This window comes from Channa argus, chromosome 9 (genome assembly GCF_033026475.1).
Source record: "Channa argus isolate prfri chromosome 9, Channa argus male v1.0, whole genome shotgun sequence".
Taxonomy (NCBI): Eukaryota; Metazoa; Chordata; class Actinopteri; order Anabantiformes; family Channidae; genus Channa; species Channa argus.
Window position 1 is genome coordinate 3026119 of NC_090205.1, and position 19708 is coordinate 3045826.

The 19708-nt window shown below is 42.3% G+C and overlaps 2 protein-coding genes across 2 annotated transcripts; one reads left to right on the top strand and one right to left on the bottom strand.

Moving 5' to 3' along the window:
- On the bottom strand, positions 1 to 1316 carry LOC137132917 (trace amine-associated receptor 13c-like). Its single transcript, XM_067515944.1, has 2 exons — positions 1144 to 1316; positions 1 to 881 (listed from the first exon to the last, which is right to left on the bottom strand). The coding sequence occupies exons 1-2, from the start codon at positions 1314 to 1316 to the stop codon at positions 65 to 67; spliced, it is 990 nt and encodes a 329-aa protein (XP_067372045.1). The 3' UTR covers positions 1 to 64.
- A 9086-nt stretch (positions 1317 to 10402) lies between these two features.
- LOC137132918 (trace amine-associated receptor 13c-like) lies at positions 10403 to 12768 on the top strand. Its single transcript, XM_067515945.1, has 2 exons — positions 10403 to 10575; positions 10852 to 12768. Exons 1-2 carry the CDS (start codon positions 10403 to 10405, stop codon positions 11666 to 11668), a joined length of 990 nt encoding a protein of 329 aa, XP_067372046.1. The 3' UTR covers positions 11669 to 12768.
- Positions 12769 to 19708: the final 6940 nt, after the last annotated feature.

Below are 19708 nucleotides of genomic sequence, written 5' to 3' on the forward strand. Positions count from 1 at the left end.
TGATTTTTACTTATTTAACAACATGAACTTGTTTTTCTGTTTTCAGCTCACAATCTCAGTCTCTCTACAGAACGTTGGCCTCACAGGATCCAGGCTGCAGAATCTGAAGAGTGACAATCAGTTTAACAGCTCTTCTAAACCAGGGGTAGAACAAAGCATAAATCAGAGGGTTTAGACAGGAATTAAAACAAAAGAGACATGGCACCAAGATTCCATATGAACTATTGAGTATGTTCCCCGCTGCAAAGGAGACACAGTAATACGGGATGAAACACATTAGAAACACAGCTATAAGAATTCCAAGAGTCCTGGCTGCTTTCAGCTCAGACTTTCTTGATGTCACAGTCACTGAATGCTGCAGTGTAACAGCTGTAATGTGAGAGCGCATGGCACGAGCCTGAGACACAGCCACCACAAACACTCTCACATACAGAACTACGATGATGGTAACTGGAGCAATGAAGCTTAAAACAAGGTCAACATATGCTAAAGTGTAGTCAACAAGTAACACACACTCTCCATAGCAGGAAAAATACTTGTCTTTTTGTAAAGAGTCGTCTTTTACCAAGTAACTGCTGTAGAAGTTTGAACAGAGCCAACACAGAGAAATGAAAAGTTTCACTCTTCTCACAGTGACTCTGGTGGGATAATGCAGAGGGTCACAAATAATAACATATCGGTCAACTGATATAAGAACGATGTTTCCAACTGAGGAACAGAGAGCAATAGCTGCAAAATAAATATACAGGGAACAAAAGAGGTCACCGAGAAACCAGCAGGATGTTTTTCGGAGGATTTCACCAGGCATGAACACAAAGCCTACGATGAAGTCTGAGAAAGACATTGAGAGGAGGAGGAGGTTGGTGGGTTTGTGGAGCTGCCTGGAGGAAGAGGAGATCATTAAACATATTATAATAGAGTAATGGAATGTTAATTTGCACATTATTATTAGAAGAAATTGCAATTGTACTTAAAATGGGTCAAACACATGCTTTACATTCATTGGATGTTGATTTTTAGTGTGCAAAAGCAATTTCAACAAGTCAGTGTACATTTTATAAACTCTCCCAAGGCCATTTCATTTGAGAAAATTTAGCTTCAAACTTTGAAACGTTTAGGTTCTAATGAGAAGTGAAACTCTGCCTGAAGTGGGAGATCGATACAATGACGAGCAGGTTCAGAGACACAGTGAGGACGGAGACAGAAGACAGCAGAAAACAAAGAAACACAGCATCAGACCAAGAAATCAGTGGCTTCCTGCAGGAGGTGTTGAGGAGCTGTGGAAAGCAGAGCTCTGCTCCATCATGTACCTCCATCATCAGAGATGTGAAGAGAGCTGCAGCTGTAGCAGCTTTCTGACCACAACTCTGTCATACAACAGTTTTATCTGTGTGACACACACTTCATCAGTCCTCTGCTCTCAGTCTCTGCTGGGACCTCAGGTCCCTCCTTCATCACTCTTGGCATTACCTCCTCCTCCTCATCATCATCCTCACTGCATTCTCTGCGGGCCTTCCAACCCTCCCTCTGTTTTTTCTTTTTTACAAATTTCTTCTTCAGTCACTTGACTCACATTTTGTAATTGATGGTCATTATGCTCTCTCTTCCTTTTATATTGTGATGTTACCATTTTCATTCCTAAAAGACAAAAAAAAAAGTTGTTTATCAAGCAGTTTTCACTTACAAAAGATTTGTCTTGGTAATGTGGTGCCAAACTTGTTTTAAAATCTAAAATAAGAAAAGACAAAACCACAAGTATATTCAGAATAATATCCACACAAATGTATAAATGCACATAGAAATGTACTTATAGAGTAAATAAAAACAAGCAACAGAAATATGGAAGCAGGTTGGTAGGAGCCAGGACCAGTAGCTGCACACTGGAAACACACAGCTCTAAAGCCGGGGACACAGAGACAGAGAGAGGGAGACAGAGAAGGACAAAGACAACTATGGGAGAAAACACACAGTTAATGTCATACAGTGTTGACAATTGTGGGGTGAGAGGAGAGGAGAGAGTGACAGGATGAGGTGCGTCCCCCAGCAGTCTAAGCCTAACAGCATAACTATAACTAACTATATGCTTTATTAAAGAGGAAGGTTTTAAGCCTAGACTTAAAAGAAAGGAGGGTGTCTGCTTCCTGAAAATTAACTGGGAGCTGGTTCCACAGGAGAGGAGCTTGATAACTAAAGGCTCTGCCTTCCATTCTACCTTTGGAAATTCTGGGAACCACAAGTAGGCCTGCATTCTGAGAGCGAAGTGGTCTACTGGGATGATATGGTGCTATGAGATCTTCTATATATGATGGAGCCTGACCATTCAGAGCTTGATATGTAAGAAGCAGGGTTTTAAATTCTATTCTAGGTTTAATGGGAAGCCAATGGAGAGAAGCTAGTGAAGGTGAATTATGATCTCTCTTGCTAGTTCCAGTCAGCACTCTTGCTGCAGCATTTTGGATTGATTGCAGGCTCTTTAGGAAGTTACTGGGGCATCCTGAAAGTAGTGAATTACAGTAGTCCAACCTAGAGGTAACAAATGCATGGACCAGTTTTTCGGCATCACTTTGAGACAGTGTGAGGGCAGTGAATTAAAACAGGCCAGGGTCCGCAAAACATAGTTTATTTAACCCCATTGTAACAGTTAGGGAAAAATTCCACTATAGCAGATGCTTAAGTGAAAAAGAAATTTAAAGAATAAAAATTTAAAGAATTTTTTTTCATCATTTGCTTCACTATATGTTAATACAATGAAAAGTAGCCTCCTTAATGTTACTCCTGCACAAGTAGATTATCTTGTTGACAGTTCTGCAGCCTCACTATGTACAATACTCGATAGTGTTGCCCCACTGAAAAAGAAGGCAGTAAACCAGAAGAGGTGATCTCCATGGTATAGTTCACAAACACGCAACACAAAAGTTAGAAAGTAAGTGGCGTTCCTAACAGGAGCGTACAAGAAGATGCAAAACACAAACTATCAACTCCACTGAAATCTAGGAAAACTAACATCGACTACTGGAGTGAAAAAAAAAATTGTTAACCAAAACAACGATAGTGAAAAATGGCTGAGAAATAAAATAAAACACGGATGTGAAAGAGGTCAGCGACGGCGGCTGAGGCCCTCTGGGGGCTGGACAGGAGTTCTTGCAGGAGGCCAGTAACAACGGCAGAGGCCCTATGGGGGCCGGGCAGGAGGTTGGGGACGGCGGCTGAGACCCTCCGGGGGCAGGCAGGAAGCCGGCGATAGCGGATGAGGCCCTCTGGGGGGCAGGCAGTGGTCGGTGACGAAAGCTAGAACCCCGTATTGGAGGACCAGAAACTGGACCTTGAGGAGTGTTGGGGTCAGGAGCAGGATCAGCAACGGGCCGGACCTTGGCCGACCTGGATCCGGGAACAGGAGTAGGAACAGAGCCAGGCCACACCACGGCCGACCCGGAGCCAGGAACAGGCGTGGCATCGACTTGGGTGAACCCCTCCAAGCTGCTGGCGGCATTGACCCGTACCGGAACAGGAGCTGAGGTGGCGGTGTCAACCCGTCCAGAGACAGCAGGAGCGGAAACAGGAGCTGACCCCAACCTCCAGACTGGACCTGGACAAACAGGGATGGGACCAGCGCCGGAGGCGGCGTCGACCCGCTCTGTAACAGAAATCAGAGCCAAGGCCAGGTGAAGTGTTGTCCGACCCAGAGGCAGGCTCAGGAGTGTAGTCCAGGCTAGGAGCGGGTTTGGGTGGACTGCTTGTGAGCTCGGAATCCTGAGCAGGCAGAACATTGGCCAACTCTGAAGCAGGCGTGCAGTTCTGGACAAGGGAAGGTTCTGCTTGTCCAAACTTCCCTGGTGTCCTGATCGCACCTAAATAGGCCAGTAACTCTGGCACATCTTGCATGCTCAATAACTACGTTCTGGACCTGACGATCTCCTCCAACTGCCGTGCTGCTGAGCAGCCAACCTCAGTGTCCACGGAGGTTGCCACAGTCTCCCTTAGGCGTGCGAACAGCTGATGGATGACCGGGTATTGATCTATATCGGAAGTGTCAGAACTTTGGGAGTTACTGGAGAGAGTACCACCTCAAGTGGGTTGAGGGCTGGGGCATCTGGAGGAGCTGGCGTAATGGGCCCTTCGACGTCTGGCTGAGCGTTTCCTACACACAGGGGAATCAGCCTCCTGTGTTTCAGTGGCAGGCTGGTCTGTTATACTCCTGACCGAATGAGGGAGAGTGTCGACCGGACATGAAGCTATCACAGAAACAGGAGCTGACATCTCAGGTATCGGTGGAGTAGGTTCTACTGGAGCCAAAACAGGAACAGGTGGGCAGTTAGGTGGTTTGGAGACAGGCGGTGTGGTGGCAGGCTCAGGGGTGGTGTCAAGGGCAGAAGGACGCTCAGGAACAGGGGCAGACTGAGTAGTTTCAGGGATTAGCGATTTTGTATGAGGTTTGGACCTCCTATGTCGGGGGCCCACGTCCGGAGGACAGATTTCCAGACAGGTCCCCTCATAACCGTTTAAGACCCGAGTCTGGCTATGAGCCTGGGGTCTGTACCCCAAGAAGGACATGCAAGTCTCTTTGGCATCCATGGGGGGGGAAGAAAAAGAAAAAAAAAAACACTCGCACGAAAAAACTCTTGATGATAAACAGAAAGGATCCAAACAGGAGGGTACAAGAAAAGGCAAAGCACAAACTATCAACTTGACTGAAACTAGGAAAACTAACTAACGTCAACAAAAAAAAAATAAAAAATTGGGAACCAAAATAACTCTACTGAAAAATGGCTGAGAAATAAAATAAAACACGGATGTGAAACATAAACTGCTAAACCCTAAGGCACACACTGGAAAAGAATAGGGAAACTAATAAACAGAAGACGTTGATAAGAAACACAAAGAACTAACAGTACTGAACATTAATCTGCTGGGTAACTCAGGAAACAAAATACACAATACAGAAGCAACTAGGCTTAAATATAAACTGTGAACTAAAAGATGTATGCAACAAAAAATAAGGAGCAGGAATTAACTACTAAACAAAATTGCACTCATACCTAAGGGATTAAGAACAAAGCCTATCAAAAATGCACACACACAAAAATAACTAGGAGACTGGATGGGAAACAGACCAAACCTCAGACCAAAGGTTGCTAGAAAACAGAGTCCAATATTCAAGAGTCAGGATTTCTATGATCAGGTAAATCAAGAATTCAGAGCGTTGGCTGGGAGAGAGATGATAAGGATCTGGCCGGGAACTGTGGGGAAGACTGGACTTAAATAGTGAAGGGAGCAGTTGCAAACAATGAGGGATAATGAAGGTAAAGTTAACAGAACAGTACTAGGAATAGGAAGTGGGGGAAAAGGGGCTACAAAATAAAAGTCCAAAGGGAGGAAGTGTGTTATCAGTAAAGGAGGCAGAGGAAAAACTGAACATGAGACACATCGAGCAAGTGAGAGAAGGAGAGACAGAGGGAGACAAAAAACTGCTAAGACAGGTACATTTACATTTAGTCATTTATTAGACGCTTTTATCCAAAGCGACTTACAAGTGAGGTACAAGGCAGCAAAAATCTAAGTCAAGGAGAAAACATCAAAGCAAAGTCCCGGTAGAAAAAAGTTTACTGTTCACGAGATGCAAGTGCAAGAAAGAGCAGGAAAGAAGTGTCATTTGTTTGAATTTTTTTTATTTTTTAGATTTAAGTGGAAGGTGTGGTAGAGTTCTGTTTTCAGTAGTTTTTTTAATATTAGGAGTGAGTTTGCTGAGTGTGTAGAGTTTGGTAGCTTGTTCCACCATCATGGGATCATTGAGCTGAGGACTTTTGCTTAGTGTATTGTGTGCGGTGCTGGGACCACCAGACATCGTTCTTTGACAGACCACAGTTGACAGGAGGGATTGTAGACCTGAATGAGGGAGTTGAGGTAAGCAGGAGCTGTTGAGGTGATCACCCTGTGGGTGAAAGACTAAGCTTTGAACTGGATGCAAGCAGCTACAGGAAGTCAGTGTACAGATCTAAGAAGTGACGTAATACAAGTTCTTTTGGGCTGAAAATGAGGTGTGCGGCCACATTTTGAATCCTCTGCAATGGTTTGGTTGTGGATACTGGTGACCCTATGAACAAAGCATTGCAGTAATCAAGACGAGATATAACCAGCACCTGTGCAATGAGTTCTGTTGTATATTCCGTGAGGTAGGGTCTGATCTTGCTGATGTTCTAGGATGTTGATGTTGTGTTGCTTCGAAGGTCTGGCTGGGAAGACAAGGACTTCGGTCTTGGAGAGGTTGAGCTGAAGATGTCTCTGTCTCATCCAGGCAGAGATTTCTGAGAGACAGGCAGAAATGCGTGATGAGACAATGGAGTCATCAAGACCAGGAAGAGCTGTGTCTCATCAGCATAGCAATGATAGGAAAGACCATGTGAGCGTATGATAAATGGTAAATGTTCCGCACTTATATAGCACTTTTCTACCTATTGGCACTCAAAGCGCTTTACACTGATCTTATTCACCCATTCACACTCACAATAACACGTACACTCATACACTGATGGGGGAGCTGCTATGCAGCTGGGCAACGCTCACCGGGAGCAAATAAGTTGGGGTTCAGTGTCTTGCTCAAGGACACATGTGACTGAATGGGCTGGGGATTGAACTAACAACTGCAAGATTGGTGGAAAGCCGCTCTACCTTCTTGCGCCACATTCGCTGACATGATAGAACCCAGGGAAGTAGTACAGACAGAAAAAAGAAGAGGACCAAGAACTGAACTCTGCGGCACACCGGTAGAGAGGCTATGAGAGTGAGAAACATTCCCCTGCCAGGATACCTTGAAGGTTTGTCCTGATAGGTAAGACTGAAGCCAGTCTTCTTGTGAGATGGCATGATATTCCAGAGAGGACAGATTGTTGAGGGGTGCTGTCTGGGAAAACTTCCAGGTATCATTGACGAAAAGTCCAGTTGCACCCCACCGACCTGATGAGCAATGAGTGTGAGATGGGTAAAATTTGGAATTAGTTAACGCTAGTTATCTTTACAAGGGCAGGTGCTTGTGTAATACAAGCGTAATTCACATCTCAAGTAGTGATTCTTGTTTCAGGACGTAAGAGCTTGAATTAACCAGTAAACAGTCCTTCAGCAGAAACAGGAAGTGACACGATATGCCCACCGCAGGAGGAGCCGGCCTCACGGGTTCGACTCAACAATGATCACAGGGACAGATGGAGTCTGGTAATCTGGTTGAAGACCAAATGTCCGTCTACAACAAAATCAAAGGTTGTGTTCTTTCATTTTTGTGAACATATCGTGTCAGGAGGAGCTTAAAGGAAGTTTTTCAAATTTGCTGCAAACATCCACTTGGACTCAAGGGTGAACTGATTGTATTTTGTTGGTTTAAGTCACTGTGGCCCTATGTCTTTTTCAAAAAGAGGGGACTTTATCCACCTAAAAGAACTATGACAACGTCCGCAGTCCAAAAGCACCTGTTAATGTACTGTAGTTGGCTTTCTTCATTCCTTTTATGGACCTCTTTGTAGTGAAAGAGGCTTTTGGTAGTTTACCAGGAAAATGGTCACTAAACAGAGGTGGTCTATGAGACCCTTGAATGTCCCAATATAACTGCTTTTTTACTAATGCATGCGCATAGACATGGAAGTGTCGCAACTTTTATTTTTCTACATATTGTTTACTAATTTCATGTTTAATTTATAGGTAACGGCCCTTAACTTTGAGCAGCAATGACTTCATGACTTTCTTTATGAATAAAATTGTAGGTATTAGGGAACAAATTCACCAGATCCTCCCCCCAAAAATTACAGATAGATCTTCATGTACAGCAGTGCTAGAGTCATCGATAAGGCCTCAATCCCTGTTAGACTGCTTTTTATCCATAGATCTCTCTGAGATAACTTCAATTATTACCTCATCTAAACCAACAACCTGTCTGCTAGACCCTATTCCAACTAAGCTGCTCAAGGAAGCTTTACCCTTAATAGATACATTCATATTATATATCATAAATCTATCTTTAGAAACAGGCTATGTACCACAGGCCTATAAGGTAGCTGTAATTAAACCACTACTTAAAAAACCCTGTCTTGACCCAGGTGTTTTAGCCAATTACAGACCAATATCTAATCTCCCCTTTATTTCTAAAATAATTGAAAAAGTAGTTGCAAAACAGTTATGTGATCACCTTCATAGGAATAATTTGTATGAAGACTTTCAGTCAGGATTTAGAGTTCATCATAGTACAGAAACAGCACTGGTAAAAGTCACCAACGATCTTCTCATGGCCTCAGATACTGGACTCATCTCTATACTTGTTCTGTTAGATCTTAGTGCTGCATTTGATACAATTGATCATAACATTTTATTACAGAGACTGGAACATGAAATTGGAATTACAGGAACTGCACTAGGTTGGTTTAAATCTTATCTGTCTGATAGATTTCAATTTGTTCATGTTAATGATGAATCCTCCATGCACACAAAGGTTAGCTATGGAGTTCCACAAGGCTCTGTGTTAGGACCAATACTTTTTACTTTATATATGTCTCCTTTAGGCAACATTATTAGAAAACACTCCATAAATTTCCACTGTTATGCTGATGATACCCAGCTATATTTATCTATGGAACCAGATGAAAATAATCAGTTAATAAAGCTTCAAGCCTACAAGACATAAAGGCCTGGATGTCCCACAATTTTTTATATTTAAACTCAGACAAAACTGAAGTCATAGTATCTGGGCCCAAAAATCTCAGAGATATGATGTCCAACCATATTGTTACACTAGATGGCATAAGTCTAGGCCTCCAGTACTACTGCAAGGAACCTTGGAGTTATTTTTGATCAGGATCTGTCCTTGAACTCACATATAAAACAGATCTCTCGAACAGCCTTCTTCCACCTACGGAACATTGCCAAAATTAGGAGCATCCTGTCTCAAAGTGATGCCGAAAAACTGGTCCATGCATTTGTTACCTCTAGGTTGGACTACTGTAATTCCCTACTTTCAGGATGCCCCAGTAACTCCCTAAAGAGCCTGAAATTAATCCAAAATGCTGCAGCAAGAGTGCTGACTGGAACTAGCAAGAGAGATCATATTTCACCTTCACTAGCTTCTCTCCATTGGCTTCCCATTAAATCTAGAATAGAATTTAAAACCCTGCTTCTTACATATAAAGCTCTGAATGGTCAGGCTCCATCATATATAGAAGACCTCATAGCACCATATCATCCCAGTAGACCACTTCGCTCTCAGAATGCAGGCCTACTTGTGGTTCCCAGAATTTCCAAAGGTAGAATGGGAGGTAGAGCCTTTAGCTATCAAGCTCCTCTCCTGTGGAACCAGCTCCCAGTTCAGATTCGGGAAGCAGACACCCTCTCTACTTTTAAGTCTAGGCTTAAAACCTTCCTCTTTAATAAAGCATATAGTTAGTTATAGTTATGCTGCCATAGGCTTAGACTGCTGGGGGACCCACCCCCCAATGCACTGAGCTCCTTTCCTCCTCTTGACCATCTCTCCTCTCCTCTCATCCTGCAATTGTTACCACTGTATGTCATTAACTCTGTGTGTTCTCTCCCGTAGTTGTCTTTGTCCTCCTCTGTCCCCCTCTCTCTGTCCCTTTCTGCAGGTGTCCCCTGGCTTTGAAGCTGTGTGTCTTCCAGCGTGCAGCTACTGGTCCTACCAATCTGCCCGATGTTTTGCTGTTGCTTTTTGTTGCTCTGTTCTTTTCTCTCTCCCCTTTCCACTCACCCCAACCGGTCGAGGCAGATGGCCTTCCACCCTGAGCCTGGTTCTGCTGGAGGTTTCTTCCGTTAAAGGGAGTTTTTCCTCTCCACTGTTGCCTATGGCTTGCTCCAAGGGGAATTGTTGGGTTCTCTTTATACATCTTTATAATCTTGACTTTATTCTGTAAAGTGCCCTGAGATGACTTTGTTGTGAAATGGCGCTATATAAATAAAGTTGAATTGAATTATCTCTGTGCATTTCAAATTTGTGTCATTGTTTCTTTTCTCATATTATATTTAATTTAGTTTTACACCAAATATTGAAGACAGATCACAGACAGATCACAGACAAACCAACAGTTTCTGATGGTGAAAGATAACAGGCACAACACAAAAGAAAGAGGAGAGAAAATTTTAAATGCTGATGTTAAGAGTCAGACTAATGAGTAAAGAAGTAACTGGGTCCTTAATAGGAAATTAGAAAAATGTAGAGAATAACAGAGGCAGGCTGAGGAGGCTGGGAGAGAATATGATGATGTAACGTGTAGAAAGGAGGAGGAGGGACATGAGGTCCCAGCAGAGACTGAGAGCAGAGGACTGATGAAGTGTGTGTCACACAGATAAAACTGTTGTATGACAGAGTTGTGGTCAGAAAGCTGCTACAGCTGCAGCTCTCTTCACATCTCTGATGATGGAGGTACATGATGGAGCAGAGCTCTGCTTTCCACAGCTCCTCAACACCTCCTGCAGGAAGCCACTGATTTCTTGGTCTGAAGTTGTGTTTTTTCGCTGTCTGCTGTCGTCTCTCTCTGTGCTCACTGTGGCTCTGAACCTGCTCGTCATCATCTCGATCTCTCATTTCAGGCAATGTTCACTATCACATAACACAGAAGTTTATTTGTTATAGGCAGATCTGTAGTTGATTCTTATAAGAAATCAGTTCTAACAAATACATGAAGACTTGCACTGTGTCAATGTCGATAATGATTTTGCACATTAAAGTGCAACATGTACTAAATGTGAGGCATATATTTGCTTCATCCTAATTGCTACTATAGGCTACTCCAGATACTGTATCTGATAAGTTTTTTTAATTTCCATATTTGTATTCTAACGTGTTTAACTGCTCTCTGGCTCCAGGCAGCTCCACACACCCACCAACCTCCTCCTCCTCTCTCTGTCTGTCTCAGACTTCATTGTGGGACTTGTGACCCTTCCAGGTGAAATGCTCAGAAAAACATCCTGCTGGTTTCTCGGTGATCATATCTGTGCTCTGTATATGTATGTTACCACACTCACCATCTCTGCCTCAGTTGGAAACATGGTTCTTATATCAATCGATCGTTATGTGTCTATTTGTCAACCTCTGCATTATCCCACCAGAGTCACTGTGAGAAGAGTGAAACTTTGCAATTTTCTGTGTTGGTTGTGTTCGTTTCTTTACAGAATTGCATTAATAAAGGATATGTTGTTTCAAAATGACATGCATGTGTCCTGCTATGGGAATTGTGAATTTTTTATTGACTATATTGGAGGATTTGTAGATGTTTTTGTGACCTTTATTATTCCAGTTACTGTCATCATCGTTCTGAATCTGAGAGTGTTTGTGGTGGCTGTGTCTCAGGCTCGTGCCATGCGCTCTCACATTACAGCTGTTACACTGCAGCATTCAGCGACTGTGACATCAAGAAAGTCTGAGCTGAAAGCAGCCAGGACTCTTGGAATTCTTATAGCTGTGTTTCTAATGTGTTTCATCCCATATTACTGTGTTTGTCTTGTAGGAGTGGACCTTCTCAACACTTCATATGGAATCCTTGTGATTTCTGTTTTCTGTTTTAACCCCTGTCTAAACCCTCTGATCTATGCTTTGTTCTACCCCTGGTTTAGAAGAGCTGTTAAACTGATTGTCACTCTTCAGATTCTGCAGCCTGGATCCCGTGAGGCCAACATACTGTAGAGAGACTGTGGGTGGCTCAGATGAGACCTGCTCTATGGAAACAGAGGTGTATGTACTTAACTGATTGTATGATTTAAAATGGGATGTTATGCATCAAAACGAATTTTACATCATATCAGGTTTAGTGTTACGTTTGGATCTTCATATACTGAAATGCCCTCATCCAATCGTAACACTAAACCTAACATCATAAGAATGCACGTTCAGCTGGTCACTATCAGAAGTACCAACATGGTCTATGAGGGCATAAAAAGGATTAGTAAAATACTGACAGTTATATGTAAAAGTCTGGAGGGGGGGGGTTGCTCAGTTGGTAGAGGGGCCACCTACCAACCATAGGGTCAAAAAAATATATGTCTATATAGATAGATAGATAGATAGACATTGAACATTTTTATATCAGCTGAATGTGCTTTTAATATTATGTTGTGAAATTATGTTTTTTGTCATTTTAAATGAGGATAGTAACTTTTTCCAACTGAAAATAGTTTTTTGTCATTTGATGCAAACAAACCAATGTCAATGTTGAATGTTAAGCACTGTGACAATTCAAGCTATTTCACATCAGCAGAAAAATTAAAATGTTATCAAATCAAAATATCATCTCCTGATGTCAAAGGGGAGTTTTGCCCCAGTGGGTTTTACAGTCTGCTCCACAAAAACGCCCTCTGTCCTTTACCTTTACCGTAAATCAAATAAAGTAAATGTGCCCAAACCCCTTTAAGGTAAAAAGAAGGAAAAAACCTCAGGAACCTGTGGGATCCCCAAAGCAGTGGTCATAGTGAAAAATTAGAAAACAAAACACGTTTGTTGCATTAGTTTGCTCATGTTTCTGTATTTTCATTTTTTACTAGACCTTTAATAGTATCTGGTGAATTTGTGAAAACATAACATGAATGTGTTTCTGAATCATGTGGACACATTTAAGCTTCACAGATTCTTTGGTAACTATCTTCATGTTTTTGAGATCAGATAAAAATCACACATCCAAGTTTTTAAAAATGAGAGTAAATAGATTCCTCTTCCCCCTGCTCCTACCTGCCCAGTTCTTATGAATAAACCACTTTTTACCACCCACTTTGGGTCCATGTCATACTACACCACTGGAACTGTGACAGAACAATCTGGTCACTCTAGTGGATCCAGAAGACATGAAACAGCTGCAACAGGTGATCACCAGCCAGGGCACCTTACTGGCAGCACGACCAACAGATGCTGCACCTGGAGGAAGGACTGAGTCAGTCTGTGCAGCACATCTCCCAGCTGGCAGAGATGCCAGCTAAGCACCCTCTGCTCCACATGAACCTCCTCTGCTTCCCTATGCTATCAGCCGCCACTGTGGGAGGGACACCGGGCCACCCTGCTCAGGGCTGCGGATAGGGACAAGCATCTAGGTGACCATCTGAGAGTCCCGGCCCCCACCTGCAATCCAGGTCAAACCGTTTATCTTGCTACCAAAAATATTCCCCTTCATGTTGAATCCATAAATTAGCCCCCTGACACATCAGTCACTTTCCCATTGAAAAGGCTTTAAATTTCTATTTTCTTTTATTGGTTTTATTATATTTATGGATTAAGCATTGTAAATGTATAAAAATAGCTTATTTCCTGTCCACCAGAACAGAATACATCAGTATTACCCAGTAATTATGGGCCAATGTATTTTATCTAACTTTAAAGTTCTTTAGATGCATTGTCGAGTAAACTCTTGGGCCTTCATGTGGTAAATTCTTAGAAATGGTGCATTAAAAATGCAAAGATGATGTCAGGACAGGCCTCCTGTAAAATTTGACTGGGTAGGCTACTCACTCACAGAATGGCAATTCAGGCTAAGTCGGGTTCCCTGGTTTCCCTGAGCCTGACTTGCAAAGCAGGGAGGGGGCTGGGCACTGTTTGTTTCCCTGACTCTCTGTCAGTTGTCTTCTTCTGTTCTGTCCTGTTAATGGAAATTACCTTCTGGCCCTTTCTACTATTTTCTTAATCTGCTCAACTCAACCCTCCAGCTCTCTTCCATTATTTACAACCTATAACCTTGTAACAGAGCTTTTACAGACTGTGTGTGATTTCATTAAACGTATGTTTACTATGTTTATTGGTTTTAATATGTTTATTGAAAGCTACACTGTGTGACATGAATCTTATGAACTTGGAGGCTACACGAACATCTTCAATGCAATTTCTATGTGCACATAGAAAAATGAATATAGTAGCATATTTTAAAACAACCCTGCAGTTGTTTTCCTGCTGCTCTCTTGACCAAATCTAAAGGTAGTAGAGTGAAATCCAGGATAAGATTCAGAATTATTAACATGGGAACCACCACTGGCTGATACGACTTCGCTCCAATCTATCAAACTGTACATGACCTTCAGTGGATCGACTTGTCAAAGCTCATCCGTTCTTTCAAATGTTAATAAGAGGAGAAATCATGAATTATTATTTAACAATTAATGCCCTTCAACCTCAGCTTAGCCTTAGCTGTGTACAGTTGTGTCCACCTGCTGAATATCACTGAAGCAGATGCAAACCTGGTTTCTGCTTTGTGCAGTGCTGTAGTTACACTTTTACTCTTTGAAAGTTAAAGTGTTATAGTATTTGCCTATTTTTAAAAAGTATATATTACAATTCTTTCTCCACTTCATTTCTTTAAGCTAATCAATGTCCACGCTTTACTGAGATTGAAGTTACCTAACAAGAAAACTGATGTGTTTTCATGCAGCACTTTCACAGCTCTCATTCCAGGAGCACACAGCTGGATTTATGGCAGTAAACATACAGTTTATTGTACCTAAATATCTGGAAGACATCAGGGAAATTTTATCATCTTCACTTAAACCTACTGGCTGGACTGTGGTCTCTCAGGTGCAGGGTTTGAGGAACTTGGTAACTGCATTGGTGGCACAAAAAAAAAACTTGTTATTCACACACACACACACACACACACACACACACACACACACAGTGCATTACCCATTACTGCACTCCGTCAGTGCCACCTGCTGGATGAACAAGATGTTCCAGCTCAGGACTGATTCCATCAGACTTCACATGTTTCCAAAGACAAATAGAGAATATAAGAAGATAATGGGTGGAGGGCAAACAACCAGCGTATAACAATCTGTAAAACTGCTTCCTGTAAACGTTTAACTTCAGATAAGTTCTTGAGCACAGTCGTTTCCTTTTCTGACTCTGAACTGACACACTGATCATCACCACTGACAACACTGTGGTGGTGCCACCTTGGACTGTAGGGAAGCAGGTTTGACCCTGGATATCTGACACTAGTTCTATGGAACAAACTTCCTGTTTGACAAAAACCATCAATTCTAAGTCTATTTACACAAACGTATCTGTTAAGTTAGTATAATGGAATCAAGTGAAAGGACAGTAATTGTAACAGACTGAAATCACAGATAGTTCTGCCAAAGTCTCATCTTCACGACTAGGCCGAGAGCAAACCACCTGTAAAGCACTTTGAATTAATTTGTACAAAAGGTGCTAAATAAATGGAGATTTCAAGTAATAAACATTTAAAGAACAGTTTAATGGGACACAGTGCAGCTGTCTGAACCATGAAGAACAGCATCTATACCTCGATGGGGATTCTTTCTATGTCCTCTCCCCACTGACCTCAGTGATCTGAAGCAGCACTCATCCATGGGGTCTTTGGGATTTTTGGAGGGAATTTTGGTTCAGTGTCTATGAAGCAAATTTGATTCACACCTGCTAAACACAGCACTTCTCTAACAAGATGGCTACCAAGTCCCCTCACAACAACAGGATGTGAAACAGCTTTACATGATCTATAGGTTAAAGCAAACCACACACGCACACAAACACACAAACACACACACACACACACATATATACACACACACACAACCACAAAAGGGATTTTGACAATTGAGTGCCGCTTCATTCAAGTTCACAGGAGGTGAATGCAGCCATCCATCCCAGAGCACCTTAAGTAAAAATCTACAATCCTTCTTCCTCAGGCACCAAATTGGACCAATGTTTGTGTTTGCTACAGTGTGTAGATTATTTGCTAATTTGTATTTGTCAATATGTCAATGCAAAAATAATATGGTGCACCTGTTAAAACATCTTGTAGAAAATGGCCTTTAAATTACTTTTTCTAAACTGCAGTTTGCAGACTGCACATTATGACATTATCTGGGTCATTTGATCACCCCAGACGAAAACTGTCACAAAAATGAATCGCCGGAATTCAAAATATTCCAAAGCAGATGAATAAAGAAACATGACATGACACCATTTTGCAGACGAATTGTTCTCTGTTATGTTTTCCTGTTTGCTGTGGTGCATGGTTAATGTTTTTTGTTGTTGCTGTTTGCACATGATGAGACCATGTGGACTCCTGAAGGAAAAGTGTGGCCCCTGCACTTGCTTTGCCTAATCCGAGTTTGTTGTTGACCAGGAAGACAGTTTCTGGACTTCTTTCTTATTCCAATGTAACCCTGTCAACATAAAGGGCTACTAAAAATGGCCTTTTTCTGAAATTGTACATTTGTTATTGTGTTGTGTAATTGTGTATTTCATTGTATTTTGGTTTGAGTAATGACATGTAGGGGAATCATGGCCTGTCTGCAGACTCAGGACAGGTGTAGTGTGGAGTAGCTCCGCCCCCTGTGTCTGACTGGATGGAGACGAGGAACGAGGAGGAGAAAAAAAGTTCGGTTTTGGTTCGTGGGAAAGTTTATTTTATCTTTTTTGGCTGTGCTAAGCTGTGGTCAAGCGTCTCATACTGTGATAAGACAAGGTGCTGGATGTGCTGGGACTCTTCCTGGTGAGTGAATCGCTTCAGTAGAAGTGTCTGGAAGCTAATTCATGGTGGCTAACGGCTAACGGTTCATGGCTAACGGCATTAAGCTAGCGCTACTGTTTTGAAGTTGGGGTTTTGGTTTTTCCTCTATTCTACAATAAACGATATAACGGCACACAGGAATGCTCATGATATGTGTGAATATGATTATGACTTGAGCATTATTCTGTGTGTGTGCGCACATGGTGGTGAAAAGATCAGTTCACTCACATCAGTTCTTTGGCTGTAGCTGGTCCCTGGTTCCATGTTGCTGCCATCGTGAGGCTACAGAGTTGTTCTGTATCTTGGTTCTTTTGGGAAGAGACTTATTAGTGTTGCTGGATTTATTTCTTTTTCTCGTGGAAATTAATTATTCTGAAAAGAAATGCACTATGTTTAATCTTGTTCTTAAGATGCATCAATGATTCTTTAACTGGATTATACAGGTCAGGTTTTTTTTTTTTTTTATCTATGATTTTTGTAAAAACTTCATCCAAGCATGGTGAGCTGATTGTACCAGGATCTGTAGAGATGAACACCGAGGTTGAGAGCATTTGATTTGCCTTGGATGGACAGTGAACTGTGGAAACTTCTTGAACAGTAGGATAACTTCTGAATATATCAGCTCTTTGGCACATGCTGCAAGGAGAGTGAGGAACTCTGGGATTAAACTTTATGTTCATTGGTGTGAGCGTATACCAGCAGAAGCTGAGTAAAACCTCCCAGGAGTTTTCTTTTGTCCTTTTCTTCCTATGTGTGTGTATAAAAAATATTTGGCTACATTGATGTTCTATAATGAGAGATAAACTAATTGTTATTGAAATTGAAATAATACCTTGTTGTTAAGTAAATGCTTGGTGTCTTGTGTCATTAGTTACTCACACTGCTCCATTAGCTGAGCCATAGCATCTGGTCCAAATCTCACAAAGACGGTGAGCTTTGATCATTTAAACATTCTTTTGAGTCGCGTGTTACACCAACCTCACGGTTGTAGAACAGCCCGTTGCTTGTTTCTGATCAGGTTGGATCCAGTTGTAGCAGGTCTCCCTCTCTGTCTGAGAGCTGTTGTTGCAGCAGAGAAAGATGTGTTAGCGTCATGTGATGTGGTTATCTGTTCTGATATACTGCTTCAAAAGCCTAACATTGCTGTGATGTTGTGTTGAGCACTGCTGCTCTTTTGCCTGCAGAGGAGGATGGAGATCCTCATGGCTGCGCTGAGGTACTAGAAACTAAATATCAGTTATGAAATATGACACGCTATTTGATTTCTGCAGTAGATTCAGAAGCCATGGTGGGACAAATGTTTCACCTTACTCAACTTTCTCTTCACAGGAACTGAATCTGCAAACCATGCAGTCACTAGCAAGCCTATCTAGGAAGCTTTGTGAAGAAATTTTCCTAATGTTTTTCCTAATTAGTGTTTTCATTTGTATGCAAAGCTAGCTGATAGTAAAGATCACATTTCCAAAGGGGGGATGTGTGTATATACGAACACCTACCAGTATAGCAAGGTCTTTACACCAGGGTTCTTTCCAGCATATAGAGCTTTGTTCTGCAGGAGATAATCTGTGCAGCACAAAATGCCTCTAGTGCCTTGAAATGTTATTACAAGGCCACCCCCCACCTGATGGGCTTTTCAAATATTGGCTGATTGACTTGACTGAGCTTTGTCAGAAATAGAGATATTGCTTGACTAGGGTTTGCATATTTTGCAACTGGGTTGATGTTGTTTACTTCTTTCCAAACAGGATGCATCTACTGTGGCAAAAAGCTCTAACAAGACAAACGACCATTAGGTGAAGTATTGCAGAAGAAAGTTGTTAGTGACGGTGGTTCTGGGTTCGCCATAGGGGGGCAAGCGATTTGTCAAGCTAATTTGAGTTTGTTTATAAAGTGTTGCTGTCTTATCATCCCCAGTGATAAGGCAGCAACACACCGGCAACATCAGTGAGTTTAGGTGTGATAGAATGACCAAATTGAAGAAGCGTTGTGAAGTAATAGGTTTGACATGGATTAAGAATTAGCATCAGTACTATTCAGTATGCAAGTTAAGTCTGTTCTAAATAATTCTTGGAAAGATCTCTTGGTGTGGTACTTATTCAGAACAAGCAAACTCTGATCAGTTTTTCATGAGGATGTGATTTTATGCCTATTGTGCAGAGGTCTCTCAGCTGTTTGTCCCCAGGTGATAGCACTCCTGTCTACCCCTGGTGCCACCATCCTGCACGATTTCAAACCAGGTCATTGGCTGCTCATCAGGGACCACTGGAGGAAACACTGGAGGCAGAGACGTTTCACAGGATCATTTCAGGTACTACTGACTTTTAATACAGCGGTGAAGGTGGAGAGACGCGTCACGTGGGTCCATGCCAGCCACTGCAAGAGGATCCCCTGAACGAGACAGGGAACTACACCCAGACGTGCACTGACTCGATGTGGATGCAGCCGCTGTGGAAGACGACCTACAAGCCACAGACGGTCAAATGTTTCCTCTGAATTGTTTGTCTCGATGAGGGGGGAGAGGTGCGGATTGGGCTTTGTCCACACTTCAAGCTCCAACATATGTCAAGAAAGGTGAATACAGGAAGGTGACAGAGGCGACATCTGGTGCCCTACGATTGTGAATCACACACCGCAAGAGCACCCACTCAGAATGAAGCAGTGGAACCTGAAGGTAAGATAATGAGCATGTTTGTTCTCTTTGCCACGGTTGCAGCAGTCCTGTGGATGATTGGTGAACTATGGCAAGGTTGAGGGATCGGTCAGCGACTCACCAACGGGAGGGGTGGCTGGACCTGCACTTGCTTGACCTGTATTCTTCTACATGGTCTCTGTCATTTATCGACATTGACAATATATCAGCTACATGTATCACAACCAACTGAGGCTCATCAATTGCATGCACACAACAACATCGGAGGAGGTCATGTTAGAAAAACGAAATAGCAATGGACATGCTGCTCGCAGACAAACAAGGTGTCTGTGCAATCTTTGGAGACTCAAGTAGTAACCTCATACTAAACAACAAATGTGTTAGAGGGACTAAGGTCAGTGCGACAGGGACTGAAAAGTCATCTGGCTACAACGACACCAGCACTTGCATCTGGTTTGATGTTATGTTTGGAAGGTGGAAAGCCTTCATTTGTCTGTCTTCACAGGTGTTATTATGGGCACTACCTCACAGACCTTGTGTAGATTGCTTTTTTCCCTGTGCTCAT